At 37.9% G+C, this 13,547-nt stretch overlaps 1 protein-coding gene across 1 annotated transcript in view; it reads left to right on the plus strand.

Annotated features, from left to right (window-relative positions):
• Positions 1-13,547, plus strand: part of LOC140168626 (MAP kinase-activating death domain protein-like) — a 135,355-nt gene that overhangs the window by 52,338 nt on the left and 69,470 nt on the right. The window contains 3 exon segments of the mRNA XM_072192030.1: positions 3,188-3,268; positions 12,313-12,651; positions 13,317-13,545. Coding sequence (XP_072048131.1) covers positions 3,188-3,268; positions 12,313-12,651; positions 13,317-13,545 — 649 coding nt within the window.

Below are 13,547 nucleotides of genomic sequence, written 5' to 3' on the forward strand. Positions count from 1 at the left end.
TTAATAATCATGTAAAATCAGCCATTTTTCGGTGATTTTAACCAATAAGCCCCCACCCCCCGCATAACTCTGAAAGCTCCTCTGACCTATGGTTTCTATTTCTGATTGGTCAGTGAAAAGGCAGAAAAGATGCATTTCTTTCCAACACTGATTTGCTATTCAATAGAAAATGTGACCAAAATGTCCCCATGACCTTTTACGGATGCTGTAGAAGTCATCACTCTACAACAGGTAAGAAAAGACAACAGAGCTTCTTAGAAGTAGATTATTTTGGACTATCGTAAAACCTAACAATAATGAGGAGTATGAGTTAATGAAATGGATGTCTCCTTGACAACGTCAAGACTAATATTTATACAAAAGCTGTTTAATTGTCTCGAGTGTAATTCCGTAATTCATGAGTGACAGGAATCATCAAGATGGTGTACAATGTACTTGAAAGAAAATGTATATGAGGCAATGACAGTTGGTGAACTTATTGCTTTGTCACTAGTTGAACGCTCTGTAGTTCATCAACATCTTTATATGTATTATGAGGGAAAAAAGTTTGTCTCTAAAGAGCTTTTCTTTTTTTCTTACTGTCTTATGCATTTTTTACAGCAAAATCCCATTGTCATTCCACATTGCCTGGCTATTTCAGTTGAAATCCATACATCCCCTATAGAAGGCGTGACTTTTATCTCCCACATGTAGATTTCAAATGGAGTCAACCATTCAGGTAACCCCATTTGAAATTCGCACTCCCTAGATGTGGGAGATTAAGGTCATGTCTTTCATATATTGGCGAATGGATTTGAACAGCTAGAACACCCCAATTTTCGTTACCCGGTACCACTCCTGAACTGCATTCCATAAGTTCAAATGCTTGGAAAATGATTGATAATCTTCAAACAAAAAATAGAAAAAATGTACTTTTATTATACCTATCATTATGAATCACAGCGTTCTCATTTTCCATGATAACAGAGCCCCCTAATAAAGCATTACCTTGCACTGAGTGAAGGGACTTCCATGTATAAAGGAAGTTCAACTAAAACAATTAAAAAATCAAACTCTATTCAAAACTTAGTCCAAGTGTGAAATCACTTGTATTTTTAAAATGTATTATTGCCTTTTAGCATGTCCATATACATGACATTGCTGCAGGCAGTGTTTGTGGTGTGTTTCACTACATTTGAAATGAAATGAGGCATGATAATACTAATAATAATAATACCTATAAATTCATGGTAAATTATCCATGGATGACCTGGCCTGGTTATTGTGATACTATATAGGGGACATTTTATTAGTGGTAATAATATTTAATATTTTTTTATTCATCTCTCATTCACAATTTGAACAGTTTTAATGTTTATTTCATTCACAGTCGCAAGCAGATAGGCCTACACATTTAAAGCAGATGAGTTAAGGGGTACACCCCTGCCCAATTTTTTGCCTATTTTTGCATTTTTCTCAAAAATTATAAAGCATTGGTGACAAGTAAGATATTTATATTATAGGGGCAAGGACTACAACTACTGCACTGGGAATTTTATTTCAGCACAGACAACAGTTGTGGAGTTACAGTCAAAAATGAGGGAAAACCAATATTTGTTCAATAAATCAATAACTACTTGCCTTGAGTTACTGAATTTTCAGTGCAGTAGTTGTAGTCCTTGCCCCTATAATATACATATCTTACTTGTCACCAATGCGCTATAATTTTGAGAAAATGCAAAAATAGGCACAAAATTGGCCAGGGGTGTAGTACACCTTAAAGGCTCATTTAGTTCTGAAATAAACCATGAATGAAGTGAAAATATAAAAAACATGCAACAATTTCCCACTGTATAGTATAATTATAGTTGTCACACTGACAATTATTTTATGATCATTTCTGCTGCTTCAAGTGTAATCAGTACTGATTTATACTAATTGCAGCACATCACATCAAAGCTCCCATTGGGCACCCCTTTCTTTTTAAAAGGAATTTTTATTTTGCACAACAGGCCTATATCCTATGTGACCTGCATTTGCAAGCTGTTATTAAAAATTATTAAGATTGAAACGTTATGAGAGGTCCCATGTACAGTATTATATTATAAGAAACTTTATTCCAAAAGCTCCAAGATGATAAGGAATCTATCATAAACAGGATACAGGCCTAAAATGTTACTGGGGTTATGAGAAAAGTATGATTGAGCTTCTGGTGACAGGGTGATGTAAAATATTGTTTGTTTTGTACATATAAATGTTTATTGTAAAATCTGATTTTGTTTGTTTGTTTGTTTGTGTGTGTCATCACTACCCTGTTTCACCACTACACTAGTGGTCTGGTTTCATCAGACTGGCAACCCATCACTTTTGACTGCTTCCTGTTGGAGGCGACATTGCAGGAACTGTCGTAGAGGGCGTGATGAGTTGGTCAAAGATATTATTGAGTGAATTATATAAGGCCCTTCATCCATTTAGCGTGTCACCTGGTCAAAGACTTTTATGAGGAGAATGAGTTTTATACGGAAACTTCTTGGTATGTGCCATTTGGTGATCATGGCAACAACAGTGGTTGACCGTTTACGCATGAATCAGGTTTTCTGTATGTGTATGTACTGGAGTGTTATGCAATATGCATGCACACTACAGTGTAGGGCCCCACACAGCTGTACAGATAATGGCGTATTGATGAGTGGGGTTTCTAGATGACTGGAACATTCTAGGTAATGGGGCTACTTGAGGGAAGCCATTATTCTAGCTTTCTATATAGTTGTTGGATGTTGCAGTGGCAGATTCGTCGGATGCCATTATAACCTAATCCCACAGGGCGTATACACATACACACGCAGACGGGTGACTTGTCTGTATGCTGGTGACACAACCGTGTAAACGCACTGATTCAAATCTGCCACTGCGAAATCCAGCATGGCATTACTCTCAACTTCAGACGAGACAGACTACATGTATAGTCACTGTACTGAGGATGGTTGACTAGAACTTTCTATGTCCCTGCGAGGGCTCTGATCAAGAGCTACTACAGTTCAGACTGGGAGCTCATATCCCTTGTCCCTCTTGATTACACCACTGACTGCATTGTGTGCTGGAAAACCAACTTAATTTGGTTGATTACAATCTAAGTGGTGTCTTTCCATTTTGTGTATTACATGAAATATCTTATTAACTATTTGACATTTTGTTGTGTACTTTACAGATTCGGTCGTATGGAAGGAACGAGCAAATACCATTACTACCAGAGCCTGAAGGGTCGACACTCAAGACGCATCTTAAACAGGTATGAAATTTGATGGTGATTTAAAGGAAATGATAATGAAAAAACAAAACAACATCAATAAGCATAAATGTGGAACAATCTGATCCAATCAGACCAGAGTTGACAATAATGAAATTGATAGTCCAGCAAAAACAACAAGCAATTAAAAATATAAGAAAATGGACATGTCAAATGCAACAACTTTGTAAGCAAGTATGTTAGGGATTTCAACATCGGTTAGCACTAAACACAACCCGCATGCACACCAAATCTGCTTGTTTTGCTTGAAAAATGTTTTGGGAATACTCAAAAGAAAAGGCATACAGGTGCTGATGAGCAAGTTAGTAATGGTAATAACTCAATTTTCAAAATTACATCTTTGATTTGAGAGGATTAGGTCATGTCACATAGACACACTTAAGTGAGAAGAACAGAGAGAGGGAGAAAGAGACACAAAAGATGAAGATGCTCATCAAGCGAGAGAAAGCGAGGGACTCACAGACAGAAGACAAAGTGACAAAGAAAGAATTACTTAAACAGAAAATGTCCGAAGTTAACAATCAGTTGTGTGGGCATCAAATTCAGATACAAAGTCTAAGCTCATAAGAGAGGCTTATAAATTTCACATCCATGGCTCATTTCAAGAATATAGCCATCCCTGTCAAATTATGTTATCAGCAATAATGTGGTACTTGTCTTTAAGCCTTTGAAAGCAATGCATTAAGAGTCGATGTCATCATAACCGAAGACACAACATTTATTAAATTCTCCACATATTTTTTAATCAAATAGCTGGAGATATTGATTATGAATTCATTCATTAAGATGATGAAATTGCTTGATTTTCTTGGTCTAAATTGGATTTTACAAAATGTCTGAAAATTGTTGCAATAATAGTAACACTTGAACAAGGTGAAGATTATAGTATCAATGATCTGCTAACGAAACTAGAAGAAGTTTGGACATTATTGTAGAAATCTGAAAATTTACCTTAAAATTTAGATTGTTGCCTATAGCCCAAGATTTGGGGAGGGTGGATTCACATTTTCGCATACATGCAAGTATTTCATGCTTACCGTACTGTCTAATAACCAAATCAGATGGATAAAATAAACCACAAGTACTCTAGTGGTTTTGATATGTAAAAATACATTGAAATTACAATTATTGCCTATTCAAAAAAAACCTCCCTTCATTGCTATCATTTCTACCCCAGTAATCACCCCCTGGGTATACACCCACCCACTTACTAACACATAGTGTCATCCTACTCATGTGTCTTCCCTACATAAATAATGAAAATTGGGTTATCCCATTTAAAATCCACACTACCCTGTGGACGATTTTGGAAATATCTTCCATGGGGAGTATGAATTTCATATAGAATGAACTGTCACATTTGCACGGCCGTTTTTAACGTCTACTTTTATCGAAAACAACGAAAACTGAGGGGGTAAACTATTAGTCTCGTATATACGTTTGTGGCGTGTCAGACGCCTACACAGCTTAATGCCCACCGTTACTGATGAGTACGTTGAAGATATGGACACGTAATACATAATTATTACGCTTTAAGCTTACTGAAAGTTAAGTTTTTAAGCTTACTGAAAGTTAAGTTTTTAAGCTTACTGAAAGTTAAGTTTTTAAGCTTACTGAAAGTTAAGTTTTAGCTTCCTTAAAATCCCATTAGATCATGGTTATATAATAGTTAAAGTGTCCAATACCTTCAATTTAACAATGATTTTGTCTCTAAGCTAAAGCAATTAATGTAAGTTTAATTGAATCTATTCCAAAGTGAAAGTCCGATTCTTGAAGACCCGGTCAGTGGTCCGAATGTAGACGGGTGGAAAAATTCGGTCTTTTTTCACCAAAACATAAACTGTGACTGTACAGAACTCAGATATTACTACGGAACCGTAAATTACTACGGAACCCGTAAATTGCTACGGAACCATTAAATTGCTCAGAATTGGAACCCGTAGAATTGCTACGGAACCCGTAAATTGCTACGGAACCCGTAAATTGCTACGGAACGCGTAGAATTGCTACGGAACCCGTAAATTGCTACGGAACGCGTAAATTGCTACGGAACCCGTAAATTGCTACGGAACGCGTAAATTGCTACGGAACCCGTAAATTGCTACGGAACCCGTAAATTGCTACGGAACGGAACCCGAAATTGCTACGGAACCCGTAAATTGCTACGGAACCCGTAAATTGCTACGGAACCCGTAAATTGCTACGGAACGCGTAAATTGCTACGGAACCCGTAAATTGCTACGGAACCCGTAAATTGCTACGGAACCCGTAAATTGCTAAGGAACGCGTAGATTGCTACGGAACCCGTAAATTGCTACGGAACGCGAAATTGCTACGGAACGTCAGAATTGCTACGGAACCCGAAATTGCTACGGAACCCGAATTGCTACGGAACCCAGAATTGCTACGGAACCCGTAAATTGCTGAACCCGTGAATTGCTACGGAACGCAGAAATTGCTACGGAACCCGTAAATTGCTACGGAACGCCAAATTGCTACGGAACGCGTACGAACCGTAAAATTGCTACGGAACCCAGTAAATTGCTACGGAACCCGTAAATTGCTACGGAACGTCAGAATTGCTACGGAACTCCGTAAATTGCTACGGAACCCGTAAATTGCTACGGAACCGTAAATTGCTACGGAACCCGTAAATTGCTACGGAACCCGTAAATTGCTACGGAACGCCGTGAAATTGCTACGGGCGTAAATTGCTACGGAACCCGTAAATTGCTACGGAACGCAGAATTGCTACGGAACCCGTGAAATTGCTACGGAACTCCGTGAAATTGCTACGGAACCCGTAAATTGCACGGAACCCGTAAATTGCTACGGAACCCGTAAATTGCTACGGAACCCGTAAATTGCTACGAACGCGTAAATTGCTACGGAACCCGTAGAATTGCTACGGAACCCGTAAATTGCTACGGAACTCCGTAAATTGCTACGGAACCCGTAAATTGCTACGGAACCCGTAAATTGCTACGGAACCCGTAAATTGCTACGGAAAGGCGAAATTGCTACGGAACCCGTGAAATTGCGGAACCCGTAAAACGCGTAGAATTGCTACGGAACGCGTAAATTGCTACGGAACCCGTAAATTGCTACGGAACCGTAAATTGCTACGGAACCCGTAAATTGCTACGGAACCCGTAAATTGCTACGGAACCCGTAAATTGCTACGGAACCCGTGAATTCCTACGGAACCCATAAATTGCTACGGAACCCGTAAATTGCTACGGAACCCGTAAATTGCTACGGAACGCGTAAATTGCTACGGAACGCGTAAATTGCTACGGAACCCGTAAATTGCTACGGAACCCGTAAATTGCTACGGAACCCGGTACATAAAATTATAATAATTATGTAATGTAGAATTTTATCGGAAATTTTGGCCCGTAGAGCATTTAGTTACGTAGCTGGTTGAAACAAGCTAAAACTCATCGCGTAGCGTTACATTTGTAAATCGGACCAAATCGGTTCTTCGGAAGAGTGCGACGATGATATCAGAACATACCGATACACTATTTCGCATCGTAAAGAACTACGGAAGGACAAAATATAAAAATGGAGAATTTATCGAGATTGGTAAAAACAAGTTTAAAAGTCATAGCGTATCGTTACGTATCTCACACTCTAACCAAATTAATGCTTCGTAAGGGTTTGACAACAAAATTGCAACTCACAATGATTTCAGTCGGCGCACACACACTACAACATGTTTATACTTTTGGGTTTCTATGTAGAGTTTACATGTACATGTACTGTAGTACAGTAGTATAGTGCGTGTATTATCCGAGTACATGTCATATCATTTCTGCAAAGTATATGGACTGTGACACTGTTATGCTCGCACAAATTATTATCATTAGCATCTGTTTTACTTGTAAATAAAAAGAGGCTGATATTATTAACTGTTTTTATGTTCCAATGTTCTGACTAAAATACGCTATACCGCACGGTATGATTCGCATTTTGTGCAGTGAATTTAGCGATGGTGTACGGACAGAAGTTGTCTATTATCAAGCATCTAAGGAGTGTGAACGGTAACTCTTGGATAGCATTTTTATCTAAAGCTTCTGGTTTACTTGAAAAATTAATAAAATATAATTGGGAGTGTTTTTTTTTTTTCTATTCTAGTGATCAAAACGGGCTCTTTTCAACTTCGAAACTACATTTCGTCCCCATTCTCGGCCACCGATTACATTCGGTAACTATGTAGGGTTGGGCGGTATGGGAATTTTGAGTCAACAGTATCGTTATCCTTTTGTGTGCTAATTGGTATCGGTAGTTTTAAATTATAACTCTTTGTATCGCCCAACACCACTTAAACCAAATAAGACTCCTTAAGTCAAAACTGAGGGCGCTCTAGATAAAAGTAGACATCACGCATAGGCGGCGAACGGCCGTGTTTGGCAGTTCCATTTGAATTTCATACACCCTCTTTAGAATAATTCAACCTGAATCCACCATAGAGGGAGGGCAAGTTTCAAAATAAGCTTGGCTAATGTGGTAATTCCATTTGAAATTCATACTCTCCCTGTGGAAGATATTTCCAAAATCTTCAACAGGGGGAGTGTGGGTTCTAAATGGATTAGCCCTATGGTGTGTCCTATTTGGTAAAAGCTCTCACTAACTATATGTGAGTACTTGGAATAAACCACAATTGCTCTTGTGGTTTTACAATGTAAAATGTAGTTAAGATAGAATTGCATTTTTATTATTTAAAAAGTACTACCCATCAGTTCTGTCATTTGGCTATTCCAGTTGAAATCCATACACCCCCTGTGGAAGACAACCTTAAATTTCAAATGGAGTCACCAATTCAGCTCAGGTAACCCCATTTGAAATTCACACTTCTGTGTGGGAAATTAAGGTCATGTCTTCCATAGGGTGTCTGGATTGCAAGTGGAATAGCCCATATGTCGACCCCTTAAGCACCCCATCCACCCACACTCCCACGCACTAGTGGTGATATTGCGAAACTAGTGAACAATACACCACGCATTTAAGTATATAGAGCATACGCCAGATCTCTCACTTGTAAAAAAGTTACATCAATATATTGAAGTGTGTAGACACATGCTGTTTGGAAATCCTACATGACAGCATATGTTAGAAATGGAGTGTGATTTGCAAAGAATACAATTTTATTTTATAATATTTTTTTTTCAAAATTGGTACTATTTTTTATTTCATTTTATTTTCTTGTATTTCAAGAAATTTTATGTTTAATATTATGGACAGCAATGGTTTCATAAATTTGTGTTTGCTTCTCTATGTCCAGTAGACTGCCACACTAAATTTTAAAATATTATGTGGAAAGAATCAATTGTGGGTGTTGACTGCAGACGACAAGTTTCAATTTTTTTTTAAATAACAAAATTTCAGAAATATAAATTTTCATGACCATATTTGAAATCAGCATGTAAAATGCTTTAAAATGAGTACAAACAAGCCTAGTATTGGTTCAGTGGTTCTTAAGATAGCTCTTGATAATTTGAGAAAATATCTCAAAAATTTTATGTCGGGTCTATAATATGGCTAGCATGCAGATCATTAAGAGTATGGTAAGCAGGAAAATTAGTAGTACAGTGGGAATAACATATTTGTCCTTGCACTAGCAGGATAATGTAATGATAGGCGTAATTCTAAATTCTTATGATGAAAATGCAGTATGATTTTGGAATGGAGAATAAAATACAAATTAATGATAAAAATGTTTTGATGAAGAATGTATAAAATAAAGCATAGCCATATGCCCTCACTGGGAGGGCGAGTTAGCGCAGCGGTAATTCCCTCGCTTTGCACCACTGAGGTCCCGGATTCAAGCCCGGCGCAGCCCAACGACTCATGTGCATTTGGTTTATCCCGATTCATGCTCGCTCTCGCAGGTTTTCTCCGGGATCTCCGGTTTCCTCCTGCTTTCAAAATCGGTGATTAGTTGTTTCGTTATCAAAAACTTCCTTCACCCAATGGAATTTGGGGAGCTGCAGAAAATGGGTGGATGTTACAATCTAAGTGCGGATAGTTTTACGCCGGGTTCGCTGCAACTAGCCTAGTTGATGCGATCTGATTGTGATGATTCACCACTTAGCGAAATTACAGCGCTTTGAATCCTCTGAAAAAGCGCTATATAAATTCAAATTTATTTATTTATTTATATTTATGTAAAAAGTAATAGAATAAAATATAAAATGTCAAAATACTAATATAAGGATGTTTTGATTGATTATAGCAAAGTGATTTATGAATGTGAATTCAGGTAAATCCGGATTGTATAGCTTATACCCTTCACCTTTTGATTTTAAAAAGCCTTTTCTTAAGATGGCTGAATCAAATGATTGTATCCCTACCCTGAGCTTTTAATAGAGATAATAGAAGCAATGAGCTGTGGATAATACCAGAATTGGAATGACTCAAAGAAGATATCTTACCCTTCCCAGAATCCTTTGCAACATGATACCTCACTACATCAAATGACACTAGGCAGTATATACCGTAACCACTCGGGTATAAGCCCATCCTCCTAGATGGCAGATTTCACTTCAAAATGGGGGTGGGCTTATAACCGGGAAGGGCTAGTGCTTGAATCTAAAACTAAGAACAATCACCCCCACCCCCCATTTGTACATGTATATGCTCCACAGCCGACTGATGATGATATGCCCAATAAGTGTGGAATGTTAATTTTCAACCAATATTTTTAAATATTTGTTCTTAAATATGAGAGCAAAGCATTGATTTGATTTAAGAATTTGGCCAAAATTTAGTACTGGGCTTATACCTGAGTGCACCCTTGTTGCCAGAATGTTTTGAAAAATAGCGGGTGGGCTTATAGCCGAAGGTGGGCTTATACCCGGGTGGTTACGGTAATTAATGTTTTGGTTCTAGTCCAGAGGATTTTCATTAATTGATGACGGAGGGAGGGTGGTTTTGTTTTATTTATCTTCAACATAAAATTAGCATTGTTAGTAGTTTTCTGTCTTTTCCAGCAGTGCTTGATGAAAAGGCCTGTTTTCTTTTTTGACCACCATTCAATTGTGAATAGAACCACAAAAGACCTGGAAGTGATCCTTGTTCTCTGATAAACTTATTCATATGTATAAAGTTTTCTTAAAGCATTCCAAAGTCTTATATTTGTTGAAAAATCTTTTAAAAAAAGATATAACCAATTCCAGAAATTGAGGTGGGAGGGGTCGAGAACCAAAATATTAATTCTTTTTTTGGCATTACCTTACTTTGTACAGGTTCCCTTTGTTTTCATGTTGAGAATAGACTGGCTAAACGTGGGTTGATAGTCAAGAATAACTTCCATTTTGCAAGATTTGGATGTACTGGAGGTACCTTCCACTTCAATTTGTTGTCACTATCGACCCATGTTGCACTAGACAGCAAATTAAAGTGGAAGAAATGCATTGTGGGAAGTGTAAGATGTCTTCTCTTATGGTTTGTCACATTGAAAATACAATGAGTCGGAGTTCTTGATTTAAATATGTTTAAAATTGTAGCCTTCAACTTTTTGGTTGAATGGTGTCAAAGAGTCCTTCAAAGTAGGGCAAAAAAAAATTGTTGTGTTGCCCTCAACCGTCCTACCCTAAATCCTGAAAAATCAGGGTCTAATTTTTTTTTTTTTTTTTTGAATGATGATTTTTACAGATTTGTTCAAAAACTCAATGTTTTTCACTTAAAATTAATATTTTATTGTAAGACTAGTCTTTAATTGTTGTCTAACAGGTATCCAGAAGTCAAAATTGACAAATGTCCCCTAATTGAACAAGCATTATTTAATATTTGAGGGGATTTTTAAAAACTGAAGGTTTTAAAGAAAAAAATAGATTAAAAAAAAAAATCCGACCGTCCTACCCAAATTTTCCATTTTTCCACTTGAGGGCAACACAACAATATTTTTTTTGGCCTAATCTCAGCCTAATTGAGATGAAATACATACCTTTTTGGTACTTTAGTTTCAGTTGAAAAGGAGTCAAAGTGAATTGTTGATAATGTATTCACATAATATACCCAATACAAAGCATAATGTAATATGTGTGGGTAGGTTTAGCCCACTCATTTCAAGAGGATAATTCTGTGGATTATTCTCCAAAAATGCAATTCTATTTATTTATTGACCAATTGTCCAATTTGATAAATCCAGCGACCAATTATTATTGATTTTTCAAAATTGATTGACCACTTGATCAACCCTATTAGTCCATCTGCTTTTTGGCAAAGGAAAAGAAAAGAAAAAAGGAAGGAAGAATGAATGAAGATGAAGAGAAAAGTTGTTTTCTCCGCACCGGTTTTGAACCACAGACCATTCAGGTGTTGAGCAGCAGCCTGGGGGAAGCAAGTCAAGAGTGTGATTGTTGTCCGCCCAACAATTTTGTCATGTGATTGTGGATGATTATGCAATCAGATCACATGGTCACTTTGTAGTAGTTTTTTGGCCCCACACAAGCGTGGGGCTTATTTGTAGTATGCGGTACTGTTAGGGTTAAGCAAGCAGGGTCAGAAATTCACAATCAAGTGCAAGAATCTGTTTGGATTCTCACAGTGGAATTTGGCAAGAATCCATGGATTCCCGATAAACTGAAATATTTAGGAGAATCCATTTAGATTCTTGTTATTTTGTTGAAGAGAATCTTTACGAGAATGGATTCTTGGATTCTCGCCAAATTTCTGACCCTGAGCAAGATCAAAATAGTCTTGAATAATTTTGTACAAAAGAATCTGATTATCATTAGATCAATTGAAAGTTTAACTTATATACTTGAACATCAATGAAAACAACACTTTAATTCAGCCAATGTGCTACATCAAAAATTAACAGGCAGAATAAACGAGAACTGACACAAGCACAGATTAAAAGCTCGAACTTTCCCCTCTCCCCTGACAGGCCACTGTGAAGCTAATGAAATAGTTAAAACAGCATTTAACACAAATTCCTAATGTAAATCTTAAAAAGTAAGTAAAATGTGGATTTTAATTTTGTATTTGATAAATTGTGGGTTTTTTTTGCCTTGCAGGCATTAGCAAGTATGAGCTTAAGCCCACCTCCAATCAAAAATTTTGACCAAGCTACTAGTCATGAAGTTGAAGCGATCAATCGCCGGCAAGAAACACAGGTCAACAACGACATGGGCTTCAATCCCTTCATCTTCGGCAATGACGTCGACTCGGTGGATGTAGCAACTCGGGCTGCTATGGTGCGCTTTTTCAACTCACCCAATGTATTAGCTCATATAACGGAACACACAAGGACGTTAAGATTACATCCTAGGCCTGTGGTAGCTTTTCAAGCGATGAGTTTTATGGCATCGAGGACGGTACAGACACCCTTCACAAACAGGCTAGCAAGAACTCAGGTAATTACCCAACAACTTTGTTTTGTTTTTGTTATTTGATTGAGAGCAGAGTGTGCCAGCGGCTAAGGCCCTGACTCGGGTGCTAGAGGGCCCTGGTTCAATTCCCAGTAGAGGTAAATATTTTAAAATATGATGTACTTTCTCCATTACTGCATTTGAATTGTGGGACACCCTTCACAAACAGGCTAGCAAGAACTCAGGTAATTACCCAACAACTTTGTTTTGTTTTTGTTATTTGATTGAGAGCAGAGTGTGCCAGCGGCTAAGGCCCTGACTCGGGTGCTAGAGGGCCCTGGTTCAATTCCCAGTAGAGGTAAATATTTTAAAATATGATGTACTTTCTCCATTACTGCATTTGAATTGTGGGGCATGTCTATACAGTGGATGACAAAGACCTCGCATCCAGTTCCGATCGGAGTAACGCCTGGCTGTCTGTACCCTGGGCATCATGGGAGAACAGTGTCTGAAATGTATATCAAATGGCTGGTGCTCCTTATCACTAGCTTCCTGGGTGTGCGCTTGTCAGCAATTCCTTTTTTTACGCCAGATTTTGTTGTTAAAGCCCAGGTAGGCTTTGACATTGAAAATGTATTAGCTCATATAGCAGAACACACTGTGAAATGAATGTGAAAACTTACAAAGTGTACATTTTTACTATTTTACAGGCTGTGGAATACTTTGGCGAGTACTGTCTGAACCCAGTCAACGTGACATTTTTACGCATCCACACCGGTATGTACGACCCACAGCTCATCGGCGACAAGGGAAAGTGGTATTCGGAACAACTCCAACCCATTCAATTCAAGGTATTCTTTGAGAACTGCACCCTGGGAACGGCGCTGGAGAATGCGAAGGATATCGAGTCGGATTCGCCGAATCCAACAGACGAGAGCGGG

The sequence above is a fragment of the Amphiura filiformis genome, chromosome 13 (genome assembly GCF_039555335.1).
Source record: "Amphiura filiformis chromosome 13, Afil_fr2py, whole genome shotgun sequence".
Taxonomy (NCBI): Eukaryota; Metazoa; Echinodermata; class Ophiuroidea; order Amphilepidida; family Amphiuridae; genus Amphiura; species Amphiura filiformis.